Here is a 19,279-nt window from a genome sequence, read left to right as displayed (position 1 = left end):
ATAGGCACTGGATGCCCTGGGTACCCGTCCACCAGCGCCCCAGCCCTCCCGCGACCCATGGGGGTGGGAGCCCCGTGCCCCAGGCCATCGGCCCCATTGCGTAAGCCCGATGGTGATATCACCCGTGACGTTCCCGGGGCTGCCGGAGCAGAAATCCCAAATTGGGCAACCCTGGAAAGGGCTGAAGGGCTGCGTCTACCCCCTCTTGATGCTCCTTGGTCCAGCACCACGGGATGTCCCAGCGGCGCAGAGGCTCCAAATCAGGATGATGGTGTTGAGCAGAGATGGGAGGATGCGGTGGGACCAGAGGAGCTGCTTCAGGCATGAGTAGGTGGGGTTTTTCTTTCCTTCCTCTGCTCCATATTCCACATGAAGATATGGAGCCCCCCATCCTTGCACCCCCATCCCGCTGCAGAACCAGGCTTGGGCTCACTGGTGTTCCCTGCCGAGGTGCTCGCCAGGACCACAGCACCCTGCCAGCACCCAAAGTGCCACGCTGCACCACGGGCTCAGCACCTTTTGTGTGCAGGGAATGGAAAGGACTTGGGGGTCAGGCTCTGACCCCATAGTAGCCCAGTGGTCCCAGTAGAGCAGGAAGCACAGTACTGGGGGGAAGGGAACATGGGGGAAAGCAGCTTTGCACAGCTGCAGGACCAGGCACAGCCACGCTTTTGTCTTTTACTGGAGAGACGGGATTTGTACCTGTTTTGGCAGTGGCTTTATGGGGTGCCACACACCCCAAGCAGAGAGGGACAGGGCACACAGCAGAGGAGAGGGGAGCAGGGACCCCATACATCACCCCTGAAGGTCTGGATGAGCAGAGGCACCCCCACATTGAGCCAGGCGAAGGCAGCTACAGCCCACGTTGCAGGGCCCCCTGATAACATTTAATACCAGTGGAATACTGGTTTAATACTGGGTGCAAGAAGCAGGGCTGCAGGCTGGGAAACCCTACAGCACTGGGGATTCGGAGGGAGGCTCTGGGGGGACCGGGCAGCCACAGTGAGGGGATGCAGTGCTCACCCAAGAGACAGAGCAGCTCTTCCAGCTCCACGGGGCTGGAGCAGAGTCGGTGCGGCCACAGGGTCACCAGTAGAGCACGAAAAATAAACTACACACCCCAAAGACTGGGGGGGGGGGGAGGGGACAGGCCCCCCAAGGCAAGGGAAAGGGAGGACAGGGAATTCAGAGAAGAGTAGAGAAAGGAAGAAGTGGTTATCAAAATACTTTATTTCATGGAGATCCCTCAAAAAGAAAAAAAAAAAAAAGGGGGGGGGAAAGGAAAAAGGACCCTCCTTGTTAGACAGACATCCCCCACAACACCTTCAGGGCTCCTTTTAAATCAACTAAAACAATCCTATGCTTAAAATAAAAGACAGGTCATTTTCCCAATCAGACTTTAGTCAAGAATATATATATATTTTTGTTCCTGGGGTGGGATGGCAGGGGGAGAAGGTGATGTCGCCAGTAGTTCACAGCAGTTTTCGGCTCTCTTGTTACACAGTATATAGAACTGCATTGCTGAAGACACTCAACACACAGCAGGGCTAACTAGGAGAATACAACTCAAGGCTAGCAAAGAGGAGAGGGCAGAGAGAGAGAGAGAGAGGAATAGTGAGAGCATCCGACGGGGCTGGAGTCCTCTGTGCATAATTTACATGGATCCGGCACCGGCAGAGCCAGGGGCTGGCCCCGCTCACCCTTCAGGAGCCGGAGCGAGTCATCACAGGCGTCTCAGCTGACAAAACTTCAATGTTTGTTTTTTTTTTTTGTGTGGGTTTTTTTTTTTTAAAAAGAATCGCAGCCAAAATAAGACAGAACTGCAAAATCCCAAAGTGGCCGCTTTTACACTATTTATAAAAACATGAACAGTCACTAAGGGGCAGAGCGTTGCTCCGCGCACGGCCCACTATACTTTCCCCGGGATTTTGGCCCGCTTGCGAGCGATGGCATCTTCCACCGCCTTGAGCTGCTTCAGGAGCTCCTCCCGTCGCGACAGGGTGCTGGACTTGCCCGCCTTGGCGCCCAGGGGGCCTGGCTCGGATGCTTTGCCTGGTACGCTCGTGACTTTGCTGGAGCTCTTGGACTGAGGTGAGAGCTGGCGTTTCCTGGCAGGGAGAGAGAGAGAGAGGAGAGGGTGGTGAGAGGGCGCTCACCGGCAGCACGCCGTGCTGGAATCAAACCCCTTCAGCATCTGCTCCGGCAGAAAGCATCTCTCTAAGCGCTGGTGGAAAAACAACAGGTTCAAGACTCGAAACCTGGGGTTGGAAGACTGGTTGAAACAGTACATCAGCTGCTCTGGGAAGATCCCAAAATCTAAACTCAGAGCCCCGGCCACTACGACAGCAATCCCGAAGGGCCGCATCGGCTGTTGTGGGCAGCTTGCTGGGGGATGAACATGTGTAAGGGAGTTCACAGTCAGAGAAGCAAAGAGGGGAGAGCATCACGAGTAAGTGCAGAGCAGCCCTGGAGAACCCCCACGGTCTCAAATCCTGACAGCCCCCACCCTACGATGCTGCTGGGTCTGGTGGTGCGTGTCTGGCAGCCGCGGGGAGCTCACAAACACAGCACTGCACTCCAGTTCTGCTCCGATGCTGCTTTGCTGCGCTCCGAAGCCGTTGTTGTGGGAGCAAAGCGAAGCTGAGGAATGCTCCCTCCCATGCACGCGGGGAACCTGGCTGGCCCGCGCGGGGAGGACAGGAGCCACTGCTCCCTGTCACTGGTGGCTTTTCCTGGATTGGGCTGTGACCAGGGCTGGAGGCAAGCAGTCTGTGGCTCTTCCCACCACGGCCGTTACGGCGGGACAAGCGTGAGAGGACCAGAAAGCAGAAGAGCATCAGGAGCCTGCCGGGGTTCTGCAGTGCTGCTAGCTCGGTAACACGGTGAAAGCGCAGTCTGAGCTTCAGCTGGCTCTAATATGACTCGGACCACGCGGGAAAGCCCACGCCACCGCTGGCAGATGTCTGCAGTGAGAGTCACCGTCCCCTCTGTTCATGCCACCGGCACCCTTTCATACTCCACTTCAGAGAAGCGGGGCTTTTCAAGCATGACCCAAACAGGCCAAAGGAGTTCAAAACAGGATACAGACCTACCGTTAAGACTGCCCTAGAGAAACCCAATGTGTCCTTAACCACCGCCGTGCCTGGGTACATCGAACCCACCGAGCAACACCGCCAAACCAAACAGTAGCAGGCAGAAGAGGGTCAAGAACTAAGCATGCGGTCAACACCACCAGTTTGGAAAGGCTGAGGTTCCTCTTTACTGCTAGAAAATAGGACCTCAGGGCCTGAAGGAGGACAGGGCTGTGGCAGACGGGGCTAGGTTTTGGTTTGGGAAGACTGTGACGCACAGAAATTGAGGCTTGCTTGTGCCCCAGGCTGGGGAGAGGGGATGACACGGGTCCTGCGGGCCAAGGAACGCAGGGGTGCGGGATGGGGTTGCGTCTGTTTGCTCAGAGATCCTCAGAGAGATGACACTAGAGAAATGCAAAGCAGCAGCGGCTGGCTACAGGCAAGGAGGACCGAGGAAGCTTTAGGTGTGCCACAGAAGGTGCTCCGCAACCCTTTAGCCAAAGGGCTCCGAGTGGAGCACAGCCCAAGGCCCCTGGAGCCACACATCCAGTTCTGCAGTGGGATATTCCCAGCACAGCAGCGGGTGCAGACTGCCAAGAAATCGGACGTGAGCTGGTCACCTGTCACCAGAGGGGACGGAAAGGCGCAAAGCCAGGGTTAGTCACCATTCAGTCTCATGCAGATGCCACATTTTAACAACTCACAGCAGCAAAGTGAGCAGTTGAGGACATGCCAGGCTATGAAAGAAAGGGAATCGGGCACCTGAGCCGAGTGCCAGAAGGAGCTCAGCAGTGGGGTGAAGTTGTACTTTCTTTCTCATTAGCACTACGCAGCACTAGTGAGAGGCAGAGGCATTGGCACGACTGAGCTTTCACCTAACCCACTTGGCTCTTCTTGCTGGGACTGACCTCAAGAAAACCCCCAGGTTCCTGCTTGTTTCTGAGCTGGAACGGCTTAGCCAGTGGCTTCCACATGAACCCCTGAGCACCTCTGGCTCCTGCCCAGGGAGCTTCACGTCCTTCCTCTCACTGCGCCTCCATGACAACTGGAAACTACAGCCAGAGAGCCTCAGAGCCGCCCTGAGAGGAGGGACTGAACCACTGGAGAAGCAGACAAGTGCGAGCACCAGCCTGGCCCACGAGAGACCATGAGAACAAGCAGGCACTGACCTGTCTGTCTGCGCAGGAGAAGGTTTCGGGTTCTGGCCCCTCTGTCGCTCTTGCTTGGGTGAAGAGAGTCTCCCAGTTGCCTTCCTGTCACGAGAACCTATTGGGAGAATAAAAGGTGAGATGTTCTCGCTCATCGCCAAGGTATGGGTTGCCACCCTGCCTACTGTATGGTCTCAGCAGCGTATCTTCAGACCAACCAGATCTTGCCAGCACAAAGCCAAGTCCCACAGCAGGCAGAAAAGGAATCTATTGTTGTGCACCTCATCTTCAGGGGGAGCAGAAAAGCTAGTCAAGGCTGTGTCCCATGGTCAGCTGTACAGAACATCACCTGCGGGGAGCTGCATTGGCCCTCCCCTCACCCTCCAGCTGCTGGAACAAGGCTCCTCCACCACACTTTTAGGCCATGCTTTGCTTGCAAACCTGAGGGGCAGGGCCAGCCCTTACGGACCGAGTCAGTGCTCCATTATCCCCCAGCAGTTCACCTGGTTTGTGCACAACAGGCACAGTGGCACCCGAGCTGGCTCGGCACTGGCCAGATAACAGGGTGTACTGGCTTCAAGAGCGCTGGGCGAGTGCAGCTTCGCTGCTTTTGGAGCCAGCTGGGGCTAATCCACAGGCAGCATCACCCTTGTGTTTGTTCAGCATAGACAGAACTGTCATGCTTTGCCCAAATGGAGCTGCTGTGGGGACTTGCTGGTGGTGGGAAGCCCGCTGGGGTCCTGCGGCGGCATTATCCAGCTTTGCTGCAGTGGGTTTCCCAACCACTGCTATCCCAGGGCACGGAGAAGCAATTAGAGCTGCAGATCTGATCACAGCAAGGTTACAGAAGAGGGAAGCAAGACTCGGGGCACAAACACCGACCAGCTTTGTGCTGTGACACTACAGAGCAGGCTGCACGCCGGAGGGTGCTTCTTGCTCAGTCCCAATTCAGTCAAGGGTACGCTTGCCACTGGGAGCTGAGGCTGAGTTGCCTTCAGGGCTTCTGTCCCATTTGCTACTGCTTAAAAATCCTTATAACATACAGACAACAAATAAAGTATATAATTACATCTACATCTACGTATCTATAAAATCAGCACAGTTTGCTAGGTCGGCTCATCCATGTGTCTGCAGCTCAGCAGTAGTTGTGAACTAGATCCCAGTGAACTTCAACCTCACCCAGTCCCTTCCACGCTGCCTTTGCAGGAGTTGAATGCAACCAGGCTATTAGCACAGAAATTTTTTCTGGCTGGCACCCAGAGTCAACAAGATACACCTACAGCCGAGACAACAGGGAAAACAACATCACGTGTCAATTCTGGCTTGTACGTCAAAACCAGGCACCCCTGGCTGACGACTCCCCCCTACTTTGTTTTTCAGCAGCAACAGCAAAGGCTGGAGCATGTCATTTAGGTTCCTCTCAATGCATCGTGCTAGCTGAGTTTTCTGAGCTGCTGCTCTCGTGCTGGGGATTCAGACACAAGAGAACACTTAGAAAGCCTGTGTCTTTCTAAACATACGGGGCAGATAAGATTGTGTCACAATGCAAGTGGGGAAATCGTCTCATTCACAGGACGGGTGATCTAGCCAATTATTGCATCCATCCCAGAGTCCTGGCAGCCTGACGCTCCCTTTCGAAGCACCGCCACAAGTCTTTCTATCAGGAGGACTAAGATCCATTGCGATACACAGAAATAGAAGGCAGACAAGACCCCAGGATACAGTACGGGAAAACCCTATGACTTCCACAGCCACATCCAATGACATGACTAGAGAAGAGGAGGCTGCTGTGAGATGGATGTGTACCTACATCAGAGATGAGCACACTTGTCTTCAACACAAGGGCGCTTTTTTTCCCCCCCCCCTTTTTTTTTTTTTGCAGTGGACTTACACAGACATAGTGGAGCCAAGGTACTCGCAACGTGCACCACAAGACAGCAAGGCAAGGCCGGGTTTGGCCTGCCCAGGGCTGACCTCACCTTGCTTACTTCACAAACTGGAGCGTCTCACCTCCACCATGTTTTTGCAGCCGGACGGCTAATACACCCACGTTATCTGGTGGCAATCGCACACTCTGAGGTTTTGGAAGGACGCATGCCTGCAATTAACCTCTCCAGCGAGCGGACTCTTGCAGCAAAGACTTTCACAGGACGTTTGTCGCTGGAGCACCGCCTCAAGCGGCAGACCAGGAACCCAGCCAGGCCAGGAGTCCCTGGGACGGATGATGTCTCACCTCTGTCAGGTGACAGGTTCGCCCGTTTGGCTGGAGGAGAGGTTGGCCTGTCTTTGTCTGCTGGCTCGTATCTCTTCCTGCTTCCTTTGTCAGCTGCCTAAAATGGAATTAAAACAGACAACGGAGCTGAGCAGCCACTTCCCCTCTGGGGAGGGAAGCAGGCAGAGATATTTCCTGTGACAGCTGCCCATGATGCGCTGGGTCACTCATGCAAACGTACCTCCTATTAAACTCTTTGTGCATACCAGTCCCAACCATTACTGGCACCATGTAATTCCCCTACCGCCGTAAGCAAACACCAACATCCTCTGGCACTGGGGCTAACACTGCGTTGTGTTTCACAGGCTATTTTCATAATTGCCAGAAATAGGAAAACAGCAGCATTTTGTAGAGGTGTTTTTTGTTTTTTTTTTCCAGCAGCACCAAGGATAGCAAATGTCAAGGAGGCGCGTGGAGCCGTGCCTTTCCGGGATCCGACCATGCCAGCAGGTAGTTATGTGTAATTGCATACTCCCCACAGAGCATGCTTCACAGACTCGATAATGGCGCCTCACGTCATAGCACAGGGAAGTAGAGAAAACTGCGGCCTCAGACTGCAATGGGGAATTTGGACTGTCAGAAAAAAAACCATTAACGCTTCAAAACCAGGAACCTACTCACGTGACTGGGGCCAACACCCTGCTCCAGCACAAAACCCCATGAGGCTGAACTCTCCCGCATGATGTGGATTGCAATCTCAGCTGAAGGCACCCAAGTGGGGCATCAGGCTCAGTCGCAAAGGGGAAAGAGCCAGGCTCCCCACGGCTGGTGGCAGGCACCCCAGAGAGGCGAGGCAATTGCCACTTTTACCTCCTGACTCGGTTAGTGACTCGTCAGCAGTTCGCTCCAGAGCGGGCAGCGGGAGGAGAGCTTGCTCGGAAGCGTGCGGGGAGCATGCTTTCAGTGGGCAAGGCCCCAGAGCATGTGGGACCGCGCTGCACACGCCTTCGCCTTGGTGCTCCGGCTGCAGCCTTCGAGAAAGCGGGGAAGAGCCCTTGAAGCTACAACAGGACTGTTGGTGTGTGCCGCCAGACTGGTTCTGTCTGCCGCCCTCCAATCCCAGCTGCAGACCTACCCGGCTGAGCTCATCCCGACAGCGCGGAGCCTGGAGCTCCCCTTCCGCCAGCCCAGAGCCCCAGTATCCATCCCATCTGCTCCTCGGACCCCTCTGCAGAGGGAATTGCACCCACCCCACCTCTCACCTTATTCAAGAGCGTCAGTTTGATCTCTTTGTGAGCGCTGAAGCCCCCTTGCTGAGACTGGGGGGCTGATGGCTGCTGGGTCTGGAGGACCTGCTGCGATTTGCTCCCCTGGGTGGGCTTGGCTGATTTCAGGAGCTGAGCGGGCACATCCCGTTTCCGCTTCTCCTCTTTAGTGCTATCTTCTTTTTTTGACTTTCCTGTTGAAACCAGAGAGCAGATGTAGTGACTTGCGACCGATTTCTTTTGCCTGCCCTCCAAAGGGAGGGCAGGGCAAGAGGATGTTGCTCCAGGGACTGAAAAAGCCCACACCAGTTAGGCACAGCATGTGGCCCCAAGGTTAAAAGATTCAGGAAACCAGAATTTCCACAGAGAGGACGCTTAACATAAAGGACAAAAACCAAAAGGCTCTTGCCACCAACTCTGCTACAGTCTAAAAAGAACAGAGGAAGAGCAACGCGATACTGGAGTCATCCAGAAGATTTAACATCACCTTGCAAGGGTGAAAGAGAAGAAAAGAGAGGGAGCATCAGGCAGTACTCCCATGCAGGAGAATGCATCTTTACAGCCAAAGACACATGGATGGAAGGATGTGAATGTGTTTGCACAATGGTCTTCCTTCTCCGTGGTCTCAACCCTCCTCAGGTGAAGCCTCTGGGCTCCCCTTAGTCTACACCAGCCACAAGCGTCTGCCTCTGCTCAACAATTTTCCTGGAGCCCATAGTACCACCAAGCAAGCTGTATTCAGATCTCTGCTCCCCCCTTCTTTTCCCAGGGCCCCTTGGAGAAGAAAATACCAAACCAGGTACCTCTACCTTTCTTCTGCTGCGCGGGGGTTGGGGATCGGGAGCTGGCTGAGGAAACAGGACTGGCCAAGTCCGCATACATGTCTTCAGAGTCAGCGCTGCGTACAGAGCTGCTGCTAGAGGAGGCACTAGAGACAGAAGAAACGCTGCTCACGCTCAGGGACCTGGAAAGAGCCAAGAGCCCGTTACAGTCACGAATGCAATAAGAACCAGGCAGCGATGAGACTGACAGCTTTGTTTTAATTCCCCTGAGTGGCTGGGATGTCAGAAAGCTGCTAAGGCTGGCAAGGAAGAGATAAAGGCTGTGTCTCCTGGGGTGCAGACAATACGAAAAATCCCAAACATGGTAGATACAAGTCTAGAAAGTACTGCTTATTTTATAAACAGGATTAAGACAACATATAAACAGGTCACTGTTTCCCCAGGTAAACAAAAAGTGAAAGCAGGGCGTGCGCTATCACATACAGGTCAGTGTTATGGCTCAGGTCAAGGGTTCCCTGGCAATGTTTTTGTTGTTTGGCACACATTTATTTATTCATGGAGGCTTTAAAAATCCCTGGAGTCCTACAGCCCACAGCTCCTGCCCAGCTCCCCAGGGTACAGGAGAGCCCAGCTGCCTGTTTTGAGGATGCACATACTGTCGTGACTGATAATGACAGGGAAGACGGCTATAAGATGGCTATCTTGTAATAGTGCCTATAAGATGGCTATCTCCTAATGGATTCACAACATTAAAAATGTCAGACAACCATTATATTAATTTAAGGAAGACTTTCTACTTAGAAATGTATCAGACAAAAATACAGGACTATACACCAGACTTCCCTTCAGGGGCACGCCAGCACCGCAGCTTTGCTATACTGAAGCGGCTCCAAAAATCCCAGCTAGCCAGGAGCCAGCTGGCACCACAGCCGCTGCCACACGGGACCAGGCGTACGCTAACTACATGAATATTCAGGCAGCCTCTCCAGCAGGTTCTGCAGGCCACACCGACTTCTGCACTCCAGCAAGGTCCAAGCTCCCTCCCTGGAAGCTGGCTTGCATACGACCGAACGGGCTGTGGCAGCTGGAGCACAGACTAGCCCTGGGATGAGCTAAGTCTCTACCCGCTAGCATCCTGACAGAGACGAGTTTTAAGAGGTCGCATGGACTGCTGAAACGGAGACTGGATGAACCAGAACCCCCTTCTCCAGGAAAGCTCCTCGCCACAAAGTTGTGACAGCAAACCTGGTTTGGGCATACACTGTATTTCCGATGTTTCCCCCTTTTCCACACACCTGTAAAAGCAGCAAGCAGAGCCCCAGGGCCACACAAGCAACACCTGCGTCGAGTTTTTCCCATCCTTTCCTCTGAAGCCCCGTACGGAAGGGCAGCGAAGAGCCAGCGTGCCCGAGCGCTCTCTGAACCTCTTGCATCACCCCTGCCTGATCTGATGAATGCGACAAGCATGTAGTAAACAAGTTTGTATTTCCGTAAAATAATGCGGATGTTGAACCTTGGAGTTTCACAGAGTTCAGATATGTGAATTACTGCTGGTCAGAGCCAAGTCCTACTTAATCTACTAGTTTTACACTACTGGTGTACTTTTAAATCTGTATCACCGGGAAGCATCATGTTTCAAGGCTGCCTGTGAGGTTTCAGGGATTCCTGTGTGCAAACAGATGCAAAAAAGCCCCAAACGAAAGACGTGGAAGAGGTTTATTTCAGGACTCTTTACTGGAGGGATTTAGCCGTTCACAAAACCCACAGACGTGTAACTATTCACTTGGGGCTAAACACAAAGGGAACTGGCCACGCAACTTCACCAGCAAAGTAAAAACACCATTAGCTGGGCCTTTTAGGCATTTTCTGACCTACCTCTCCTGACAGGCCAAGCATCTTCCCTAAGGACATTCAATAGCCAGAGGTAGTAAAGGTTTAGAAGAGCAAAGCTCTGTAGCCTGAAACTGTTAATTTGTAAATAAATTAGGATGTGGGATCACCCTGGCCAGAAGGAGATGTTTTGGTCATAATTTAGGTAAAAATGGGCAGTTCAGCACACGTGACAGATTATTTCCTTGAATAAGCCACAAGGACGCTACCAGCGTTGCACTACTGTCACGATTCGGGACTCAGGATTCGTAACACTGCACAAAGAAACAATCTCGTTTCACGTCCTAGTTACCTATAGCTTCTGATACTTGAAGCTGGAGAGAGCTTTCACTGCAAGAAACCACAACAGTTCAGAATAGTTATAAACTCCTCCTACTTCAACTAAGGCTACGAAGGGTTGAGGCTGTACCTGGATTTCCTGGACCCAGACGGGGAGTGGGAGACTGAGGCAGACGATGATCTGGAATGAGATCTGGAGAGAGACCGAGACAAGGACCTAGATCGGGAACTGGAACCACTGTAGCTGCTGGCGCTGCCACTGATGCTGCCGCTGATAGTCCGCCTGCAAGACAGCAAGAGACATCCTCACCTCGCTGCGCTCCGCTGTGAAACGGGGTTAGAAGAAACTGTTTAGGGACGGTTTGAGCATGATGCTGTTGTCCTGTATTGGATACAAGATTGGCGCTTTGCAAATGTAATTGTTTCAGATGTTCTTCTCAACCTCGCGTTCCCAGTCCTGAGGAAGCATCTGTTTTCTGAACAGTAGACGTTTTATGCAAGACTGAATAATGCTAATGAAAGCCAGGCAAAGAATGAGCTAAAGCACCTTAATCCTCTACTGATACCAGGAGCAAATGCTTCCGACAAAGAAAAATTGCTAACCGAGTAACACAGTGCGACTACCTTGTATTTCAGGCTATACAAATAATCGTAAGCATTTTTTTGTGACTAACACACCAGCACTAACATGGAGCTGTTTTGCCATTTGCACAGCAGGGAGAGTGTAGGGCAGTGGGGTTTGTGTGGGTATAAGCATGAAAAAAACCACCAAACCTCAAGATTGGAATAAAGAAGGCGGCAAGGTGGCTGAAGACATCCAAGATTACTATTAATTAGTTAAAGTGAAATGGAAACCAGAACTGATGGAGTTTCTAGGGAAAAGAAATTGCCACGATCAGTTTTCACCTATGGAGACAGAACTGCTCAGCCCAGGCCTTTTCTGTAGCTACTGGGAAGAAGCAGGAGATGTAATCCCATGCAAAACTAAGAAGTGACTCGGGATGCTTCTGAAAACCTCACCAGAAACACACTTGCAGCTGTCTTCAAAACACACTGACAAAAAGCATCATTCAGTGATCCAAGAAAACCATATATGCCTTACTGCAGGCGTAAAACATTCTCAGTCTCCTTGTGTGATTGTAAGGCTGACATCTCTAGTAAATTCCTTATGCACCAAACTACTGCTTCCATAGACTGGACACATAGGTACCCTACTGCTATTTCAAAACTTCTAATGTAAGAAGGATGCATGATGAGTTTCAGCTGTGCTTGGCTGACTCTGTGTCCCTTCAAGAGCAGGCAATGCTACCTGTATTTACCCTGTAACATTTTTAAATACAGTAAAATGGATTAAGCCTAATAACCGTATTTCAACACAGACAAGTGCTCCGTGTTTGAAAACCACCAGAAGCCTCTCTCATTTCAAATGCAAAGGGAGGAGAAAAAAAAGCAACAAAAACAGTTAAGAGGACAGACAGAACGAGTCACTTGAAACATTCAAACTAGTCAGACAGGACGAAGCCAGGAAGAGAAAGTAGAGCAGGGGAGGCAGCAAGCTGTGTACTGGGGAGTTCTTCCGCTCCTCCAGCTGTACCGCTGGGTGCTGACTAACCTGCCCCTGGGACCACACAGAAATACTCTCTGCATACTGGCACACATTTAGAGCAAACAGGGTCCAAACCCATCACCACAAACCTCGATTCTCCAACATGTCAGATCTGCTCTCTGGACCAAACGCACCTCTGCTTCCTTGCTGCGCGACCTCCGCAACCAGCAGCTCTCAAACATGCCTTTTTTTTTGCACCGCAGACCCTGCCTTTTGACACATATTTCATGTATTCCACCTACTTCATCCCCCAACCAGCCTTCAGAGGCAGGAGCCACTTGCCGTGGCAAGTCACTAGCATTCACCCATAACTCCTTCCTCCTCTTCTCGTTTCCTTCCTGCACCAGGAAACAGATTTCTCCTTTAATACTGGAGAGTCCTTGTAGTTGATACTCCCAAGAGAAACCCAGGATTTGCTGTCTTCCAGGAGATCAAGCCTCACTCCACCCCACAGCTTTCTTACCTCCTGGGTGGAGTCCTTGTCTGACGTTCCTTCCTTCTTGCCTCTCGATTATCCCCTGGTTTGGCTGGCTCCGGTGCAGCTGTTGTAATTTTAGCGAGTGGCTGAGGGACTGGAAGGGCAGCTAGTTTCTTCACAGATTTTTCACTACAAAAATTAAAATTTTCATGTGCTTGATCAAATTTGGTAGATACAAAACACAGACATTCTCAAAAGCAATGTTTGTTGAAAAGCATTCATGTTTGTTGTTGACTAAATATTATATAGATGTGGTTACCGTAGCTATAGACACATGGCTATTTCACCAAAACACTCTCAGACAACAGAAATTCCCCTAAAGAGATGTTTCCAATGTTCTAAATCAAGTCACCTTTTCAGAGACAAGTTATTATACAATAGCCAATTTTGGAGACATTCAACTTGTAAATTAACTAATGACACAGACTGCACGGAATCGCTGTTTCTTATCCATTTGATTCTGTGCATTTTTATCCAAAATGCATACATGTATTTAAAATCTGCCAGTCAGGCTTCAGAATCAAATGCACACAGTTTATGCAAAAATGCTCTTTTCCCTCACATGGGTGCAAAAGAGCCCCTGTGTGCAAATGACCCTTGGACCAGGTCCCTTGGCTTGCGTTATGCTGCAGAACGCGTGACGGGTGATGCCACGGCAGAGGACCGCTATGCAACGTTTTTGTGACTTTATCTAGCACCCACTCTGCAAGACGGGAATCACTTTGGCTCTTCAGTGGTGCTCACTGCTGGGCTCGGAGCACTCCTAACCTAAACCTCTGCTCTAATAGCTGGTTACTGCTCAACATCCCCAGCACTGATGTCACACCTAATATTAACCGGGGAGGAGGCAGCTGTCTGCATACAAAAATAGAGACTGTTAATTCCTCCTCTTGCGCTTAAGAATATCTGTATTCATCCCCTGCAGAACACAGGATTAAGCGCGTGCAATGTTTTCGCAGCGAAAACAATCCCCACGCTAGTGCAGGTTGCTGGCTGGTGTCGCGTGTTACCAAACCAGCGCTGCAATGTACGCCACAAGGGTGTAAAGACATCGCTGCAGGCAGAGAGCGTGTCCTTAAAGGGATGAACCCTGAGTTAGGAAGACAAAAAAAAAAAAAAAAGCATGTGTCAATAAGGTAGAAGTGTGGCAAAGGGGACTGTCCTACATTCTGGAGAATTCAGGGGGATTCCCATGGTGTGATTTATTTGCAGGTCACCTTAAAAGAGGTGACATCACTATGGTGTTGTGTCACCCTCCAACATATTCATAATTTATGATGTATTACAGGAGTTTGTGAAATAGCAATTTCAAGCATTTAAAAGAGCAGGAGCGCTGGCATAATCTGCCAAACCAAGAGTTTCATAGCTACAGCACTGTTTTAATTTGTCTCCAATATTAAAAGTAGATGGGGCCAAACCGTTTCTTTATTCTAAGGCTATGCATTAACAAAAGCTAAAGCAGAAGAATGAATTAAATTTTCTTACACCTCCTGTATAAACATATTTGCAAATACAGAACATTTAAATAGTAAATCATACACGTGCTTAGAACACTTATGTATACATGATGGGGGCCTTGACACGGCACTTAGGGACATGGTTTAGTGGTGGACTTGGTAGTGTTAACAGCTTGGTAGGTTAACAGCTGGACTCGATCTTAAGGGCCTTTTCCAACTTAAATGATTTTATGTAATACTTAAGGATATTTGTACAGTTTAACTTGGATTTAAAAACCAAAATTGTCATCAATTAATTAAACGCGCAAAGCTAAGCACTCTTCTATGCACGTCATATTCTGCATCTTCCATTTCTTCCTCAAACTGTCAACCAGGTCAGAAGGGTCTGACTCAGGAATTAAGCTACTGTTTGGAGCCTCTTCTGCACCGTGTTATCAACATGGAGATGAAGCCTTACCCTTTACCAGCAGGTGGTAATAACTCCCCTTTGGCCTTCACAAGCGGCTTGTGTGGAGACGGTGTTGGAGAAGGAGAAGGTGAAGATGAGAAGGACCGTGATCTAGAAAGGAAGGACACATCACTCAGCTCAGGCTCTGGGACTGCAGGCGGCTTTCCTGGCTTTCAGGGCATTTAGCCACCGCTCCCTCCTTCGGCTAGTGACAGCATCCCAGGAACTAGATCCTGTGGGTCTGAGCTTATCCTAGTTTCATATTTGGACTCTGCTCAACAAAGCCAACTTCTGTGACCAGAGCAGTGGTAGACGTAGAAAACAAAAGGAAAAGTAGGGTCAGCTGCAAGACAGACACTCTCTCAGGTATTTCACACCAACACCTGAGGCTTTCTCCATACTCTCTGTATTCTCTTCCTGAGGGAGAGTGTCTACAGGAAAAGTAATCAGGATTTTGACTTGCAAGTTCAGCATGATTTGTTTCAACCTGCTTTACGTAAGTAACTCCTAGTGCAGTCCACAATCCTTTAAAGAGCAGCAAAAAAAAAAAAAAAAAAAAAATCTTGGGAGAAACAGACACAAAACCCCACATCTAACTGGACATCAGTAATTTCTGGAAAACAAGGAGAAAAATCAAGCAGAGTATATCAAAGCCAACAGACCAAAGGGCAAGAGCTGTTTTCTAAGACCAGGACTGACCAAAGAGGCAAGCCACTTACACAGCACACCAGATGCTGGCGTTCAGGTGATTCACCGCACTGCCAAGACTGGAAGTACCCTTCTTGCAGCCTTATACTTCAGAGAGCCAGACACCTTGATGACTGGCTTTCTGAAGAACAGTTAGGCACTTGGGTGTTCCTCACCCTCCTACCCTCAGAGAGAGGCATGCTAATGGAAGTGTGTCACCTATGCTTGGCATTGTCCTGCAAGGAACAGAGCCTGAAACCGGGTGGGTAGAGGAAGGTCAATCTGCTCCCCAGAAACATGTATGTGCTTGCATTGAGATCAACTTCCACCTGAGTCTTTTCTAGGGAAAACCACCTCTCCAAAAGTGACACTGTGTACTCCCGTCAACTGCATGATCCACTCTGTGCGATTTCAGCTCTGAAGACGTGCCTATCTAGGGAGCCAGTTCTCCTACTATGCATATTGCAGACTTGGGAAACTGTCTGCAGGGGCAAGGAAGTGGCAGAGTAATAAACTTACCTGTTTAATCAACATGGGACACCGAACTGCTACTTTGAAGTGTCAGGACTATCACAAGACACAACTGCATGGACTGCTTTAATAAAGAAATGTGATTTGCCTCTTTAAATAGCAATTCCAGTGCAACAGAAAAGAGATGCCAGTAACTTCTTCCAATCATAAAATGCAAATGATAGCAACATTAATCTCAGCCAGGCTCCTACAACCGCTCAGCTACCACAGGCATGGGAAACAGCCCAGCCACAACAGCACAGTACTCGTGGGTGGGTGTACTGGGGAGAGGAGGGGGTGGCTGACATATCTGCTTCATTCAACAACCAAAGCAGCAGGCTGCCTTGCAGCCTATCGCATTTCCCTCACTCAGGTAAGTGGCTTGAATGTTTTATTTCAAGAGTTGGCTATTTCCTTTTAAGTGGCAGCAAAAGTAGCTGGTAGCAAGCGTTTGGAAAACAGTACACCATTACTTTCAAATCCAAGGAGCCATTACCTGGACCTGCTGCCTGAGAAAGAGCTGTGCCTTGAAGAGCGACTAGAGTAAGAGCTGTAAGAAGATGATCTGGAACGAGATCGTGAGGAACCTGAACCAGAATAGGTGGATGAACGAGAAGACGACCTGAAAGAAAAACATTAAAATTCAGTGCCTCCCGAGAAGTCCTCTGAGACCAAAGTCTTGGTTTCATCACACTCTTCCCAAGTTCTCAAACACTGCTCCAAAAATTACCTGCCTTCTCCTCAGTGGTCTGCCAGGACTACAGGCTCTCCTTGGTCCCTCTTTTTCTTTTAGAGAGGATCCTGTTGTTGCTACTCCCTTTGCACCCTTGAATAGACCTCCCCTCCTTTAGCTAATGACCTTCCATCCCTTTCTGAGAACTCCTTCCGCACAATTTTACATGCTTTCACTAGACAATCCCCTGATAGGTTGAGTCACACAGGTATGAGAAAACAGAAACATCTCAGGTGCAGTGATCCCAGCAAGAAAAGCTATCTGCTTCAGGAGGGCTTTGGTTTTTAGATCCATATCTTCAATTAAGCATGTTCCTCATTCCTCTCTGATACTTTTTCCCCCTCTTTTCAGGAGCTTCAAGTTCAAGCATTTAAAGAAAATTGATCCAGCTTATGCCTCAGCTCTCCTAGATTCAGGGCATTTCTTTCCGAAAAGCATTTTTTTATATTGCATCCGTTGGTTTCTGAGCTCCACTGCAGACCTCTAGGGCTCTGTCAAGCCTCCACAACCCCAGTTTCTCCTCAGCAGCATCAGCAGGCTCTTCCTGAAGTTGGCTCACCTCATCCCTCCAGCACTCCTGGAGTCAAGAGGCTCCAATTCTTACAGCTTCTAGCTCCTGCTACTGTAAAGGTCAGTTTTCATCTAGGTGAGCTATTAATCATCTGGACTGCTTCCAAGTCTAATTTCCCTGAAGAGTGACTTTTCCAAGGACCTGTCTTTTCTTAATCTTCAACAAATCACATCATAGCACCCACAGTTATGTGCCCCGCTTAGTTTCCATCTCTACCTATATGGCAGCGTCCATAGCTGTTACTGAGCAGCAAGTCTCGAACTGCTTTCCCAAACATCTCAACATCTTCCACTGACAAGAAAGAGTCATGTCGCATTCCCTGACACACTAACAAGGCTCAGATGTGACACGCTCTTTGCCTTCACTCACCTTGAAGAGCCAGAAGCAGATGCTGAAGAAGCAGAGGTTTTTCGGCGCCTACGCGCACGGCTGGGAGAGACAGAGACACCGAGTTTCTTTTTGGGGGACTTGGATCGGCGCCAGGGGTCCTTCCATTCATCTGCTCTCTTCGACTGAGTGGTGGTAATTGCGGTTGCTTCCTTCTCCTTCTTTGGTGGCTCAGGTTGACGGCTGGAAAACAAAGAGGACTTACTGTATTAAAAAAGTCCCAGCTACTTAAGGCTAATAGAAGCACACGGCCAGGAAAAGATCTCAGAAATTCATCCTTCCTATCAGTACTAGCTCTTAACCTCCACCGCAGGATACTGAGCGTCATTTTGGGGCGATGAAGGGTTAGAACACCAATCATTTTGTAAATCAGTGACTGCAAGCCCTTCAAAGCACCAGTACCCGCAAGTTTTGTGAGCTACTTTGTCGCACTGACCAAGCAGTGACCTGCTGGCTGATTTCAGCTTTGGGTTTTTGTCTCCAAGGACTGGAAACAAGCACATGCAAGAGGGAAGGGAGGGGGAGACCTGGTTCTTCCTATGACCATGCCAAGTAGGTAGTGCTGGAGCAACCAAAACCTGATAGGCAGTGACCCCAGTGCAATGAAAATACTGAACAGAACTAGACTAAGGACAGGCTTTGAGCATGCATCTGAAACGCCTTCTCAACACAGCAAACTGCTGGAAACAACCAGTAGGCACCAAGAGAAGAGATTCGGCCTGAATTACTCTCCAACAGTTCCCTTATCAGAGCATCATGTGGGACTGTGTCACAAGCCTTATCACAGCCAAGACGCATTGATCTGTTTTTACTCTTACAGAAGGGATGGTTACCTCATCAGCTGAGCTTAAAGCAGTTCATAATGGCTGTTTTATCACAGTATTATTCTCTGGGTGCTTATAAACACCATCAAACACGTGCTCTCCTATTGTTGATAACCATGAAGATGTAACGAGTCAGGCTGGATATCCTCCACCTCCTCCCTTCCCTTTTAAGGGTTCTAGTTGTGTTTCCCCTTTTTCTTTGGTTCTTCGGGCTTCCGTTCTCCCCCACAACTCCCAGAAAATAACTCAGCGCTAACTCTTCAGCATCTGCACCAGACAGTTCTTTAAGTACTCCAGGCTGAGTTTCTTCAGGCCTAGACTTTATTACCTCTCTTATCTATGGGTGATTTAACTTGGGATTTTTCCTCACCCTTACTCTGACCTGCACACGACTGTTCAATTGCCTGCTTGTGAACTTCTCCCTTGGGTTTTAGAAAAAGTTTGTGCTTGCTTAAAGGTTTACGAAGTCTGTTGCACTCATCAAATTACCAGTACAATGATGTGTTTATTCCTTTTCTGAAAATAACAAACGCGCTCTCTCTGAGAATTTGGGGGAGGAAAGGCACCTTCCATCGCTGGGTTCAGCCAGTACCACCCCATTAGTCACACGACTGAAGCAACCACTCCCCACACAACTTCCTTTACCTTTTAAGATAAAGAAAGCAACCTCCAAGTTTTCTAATAAACCTATGGACTGCATTTCCTGCCACAACACTTTTTCAACAGACAACAAGATAATTAAGGCTCTTCATTTGCAGCCCGTTCTGCCCTTTGAAGGCTTCACTAGTCACTAAGAAGTCTCATCTCCTCCTTGCTTGGCAGTATTAAAACAGTCTCAACACAGTTAAAGCTCCTACGGCCTCTCACCTCTTCCCCAACTCCAGAACTTGTATACGCTGACTTTAAAGTCCACTGCAGTATCCTACTCTTT

General features: G+C 49.7%; 1 protein-coding gene across 1 annotated transcript in view; it reads right to left on the bottom strand.

Moving 5' to 3' along the window:
* Positions 1-1,788: 1,788 nt before the first annotated feature.
* Positions 1,789-19,279, bottom strand: part of ZC3H18 (zinc finger CCCH-type containing 18) — a 40,876-nt gene continuing 23,385 nt past the window's right edge. The window contains exons 8-17 of the mRNA XM_009890042.1: positions 17,507-17,707; positions 16,330-16,455; positions 14,646-14,747; positions 12,717-12,860; positions 10,865-10,930; positions 8,500-8,660; positions 7,694-7,890; positions 6,453-6,549; positions 4,241-4,337; positions 1,789-2,108 (exon numbers count right to left, since the gene is read on the bottom strand). Coding sequence (XP_009888344.1) covers positions 1,910-2,108; positions 4,241-4,337; positions 6,453-6,549; positions 7,694-7,890; positions 8,500-8,660; positions 10,865-10,930; positions 12,717-12,860; positions 14,646-14,747; positions 16,330-16,455; positions 17,507-17,707 — 1,390 coding nt within the window. The 3' untranslated portion in view covers positions 1,789-1,909. The remainder of the gene's footprint in view (positions 2,109-4,240; positions 4,338-6,452; positions 6,550-7,693; positions 7,891-8,499; positions 8,661-10,864; positions 10,931-12,716; positions 12,861-14,645; positions 14,748-16,329; positions 16,456-17,506; positions 17,708-19,279) is intronic.

The sequence above is a fragment of the Charadrius vociferus genome, unplaced genomic scaffold, assembly GCF_000708025.1.
Source record: "Charadrius vociferus isolate BGI_N301 unplaced genomic scaffold, ASM70802v2 scaffold1028, whole genome shotgun sequence".
NCBI lineage: Eukaryota > Metazoa > Chordata > Aves > Charadriiformes > Charadriidae > Charadrius > Charadrius vociferus.
Note: the sequence above shows the minus strand (reverse complement) of the source record. Positions and strands in the feature narration are given on the sequence as shown.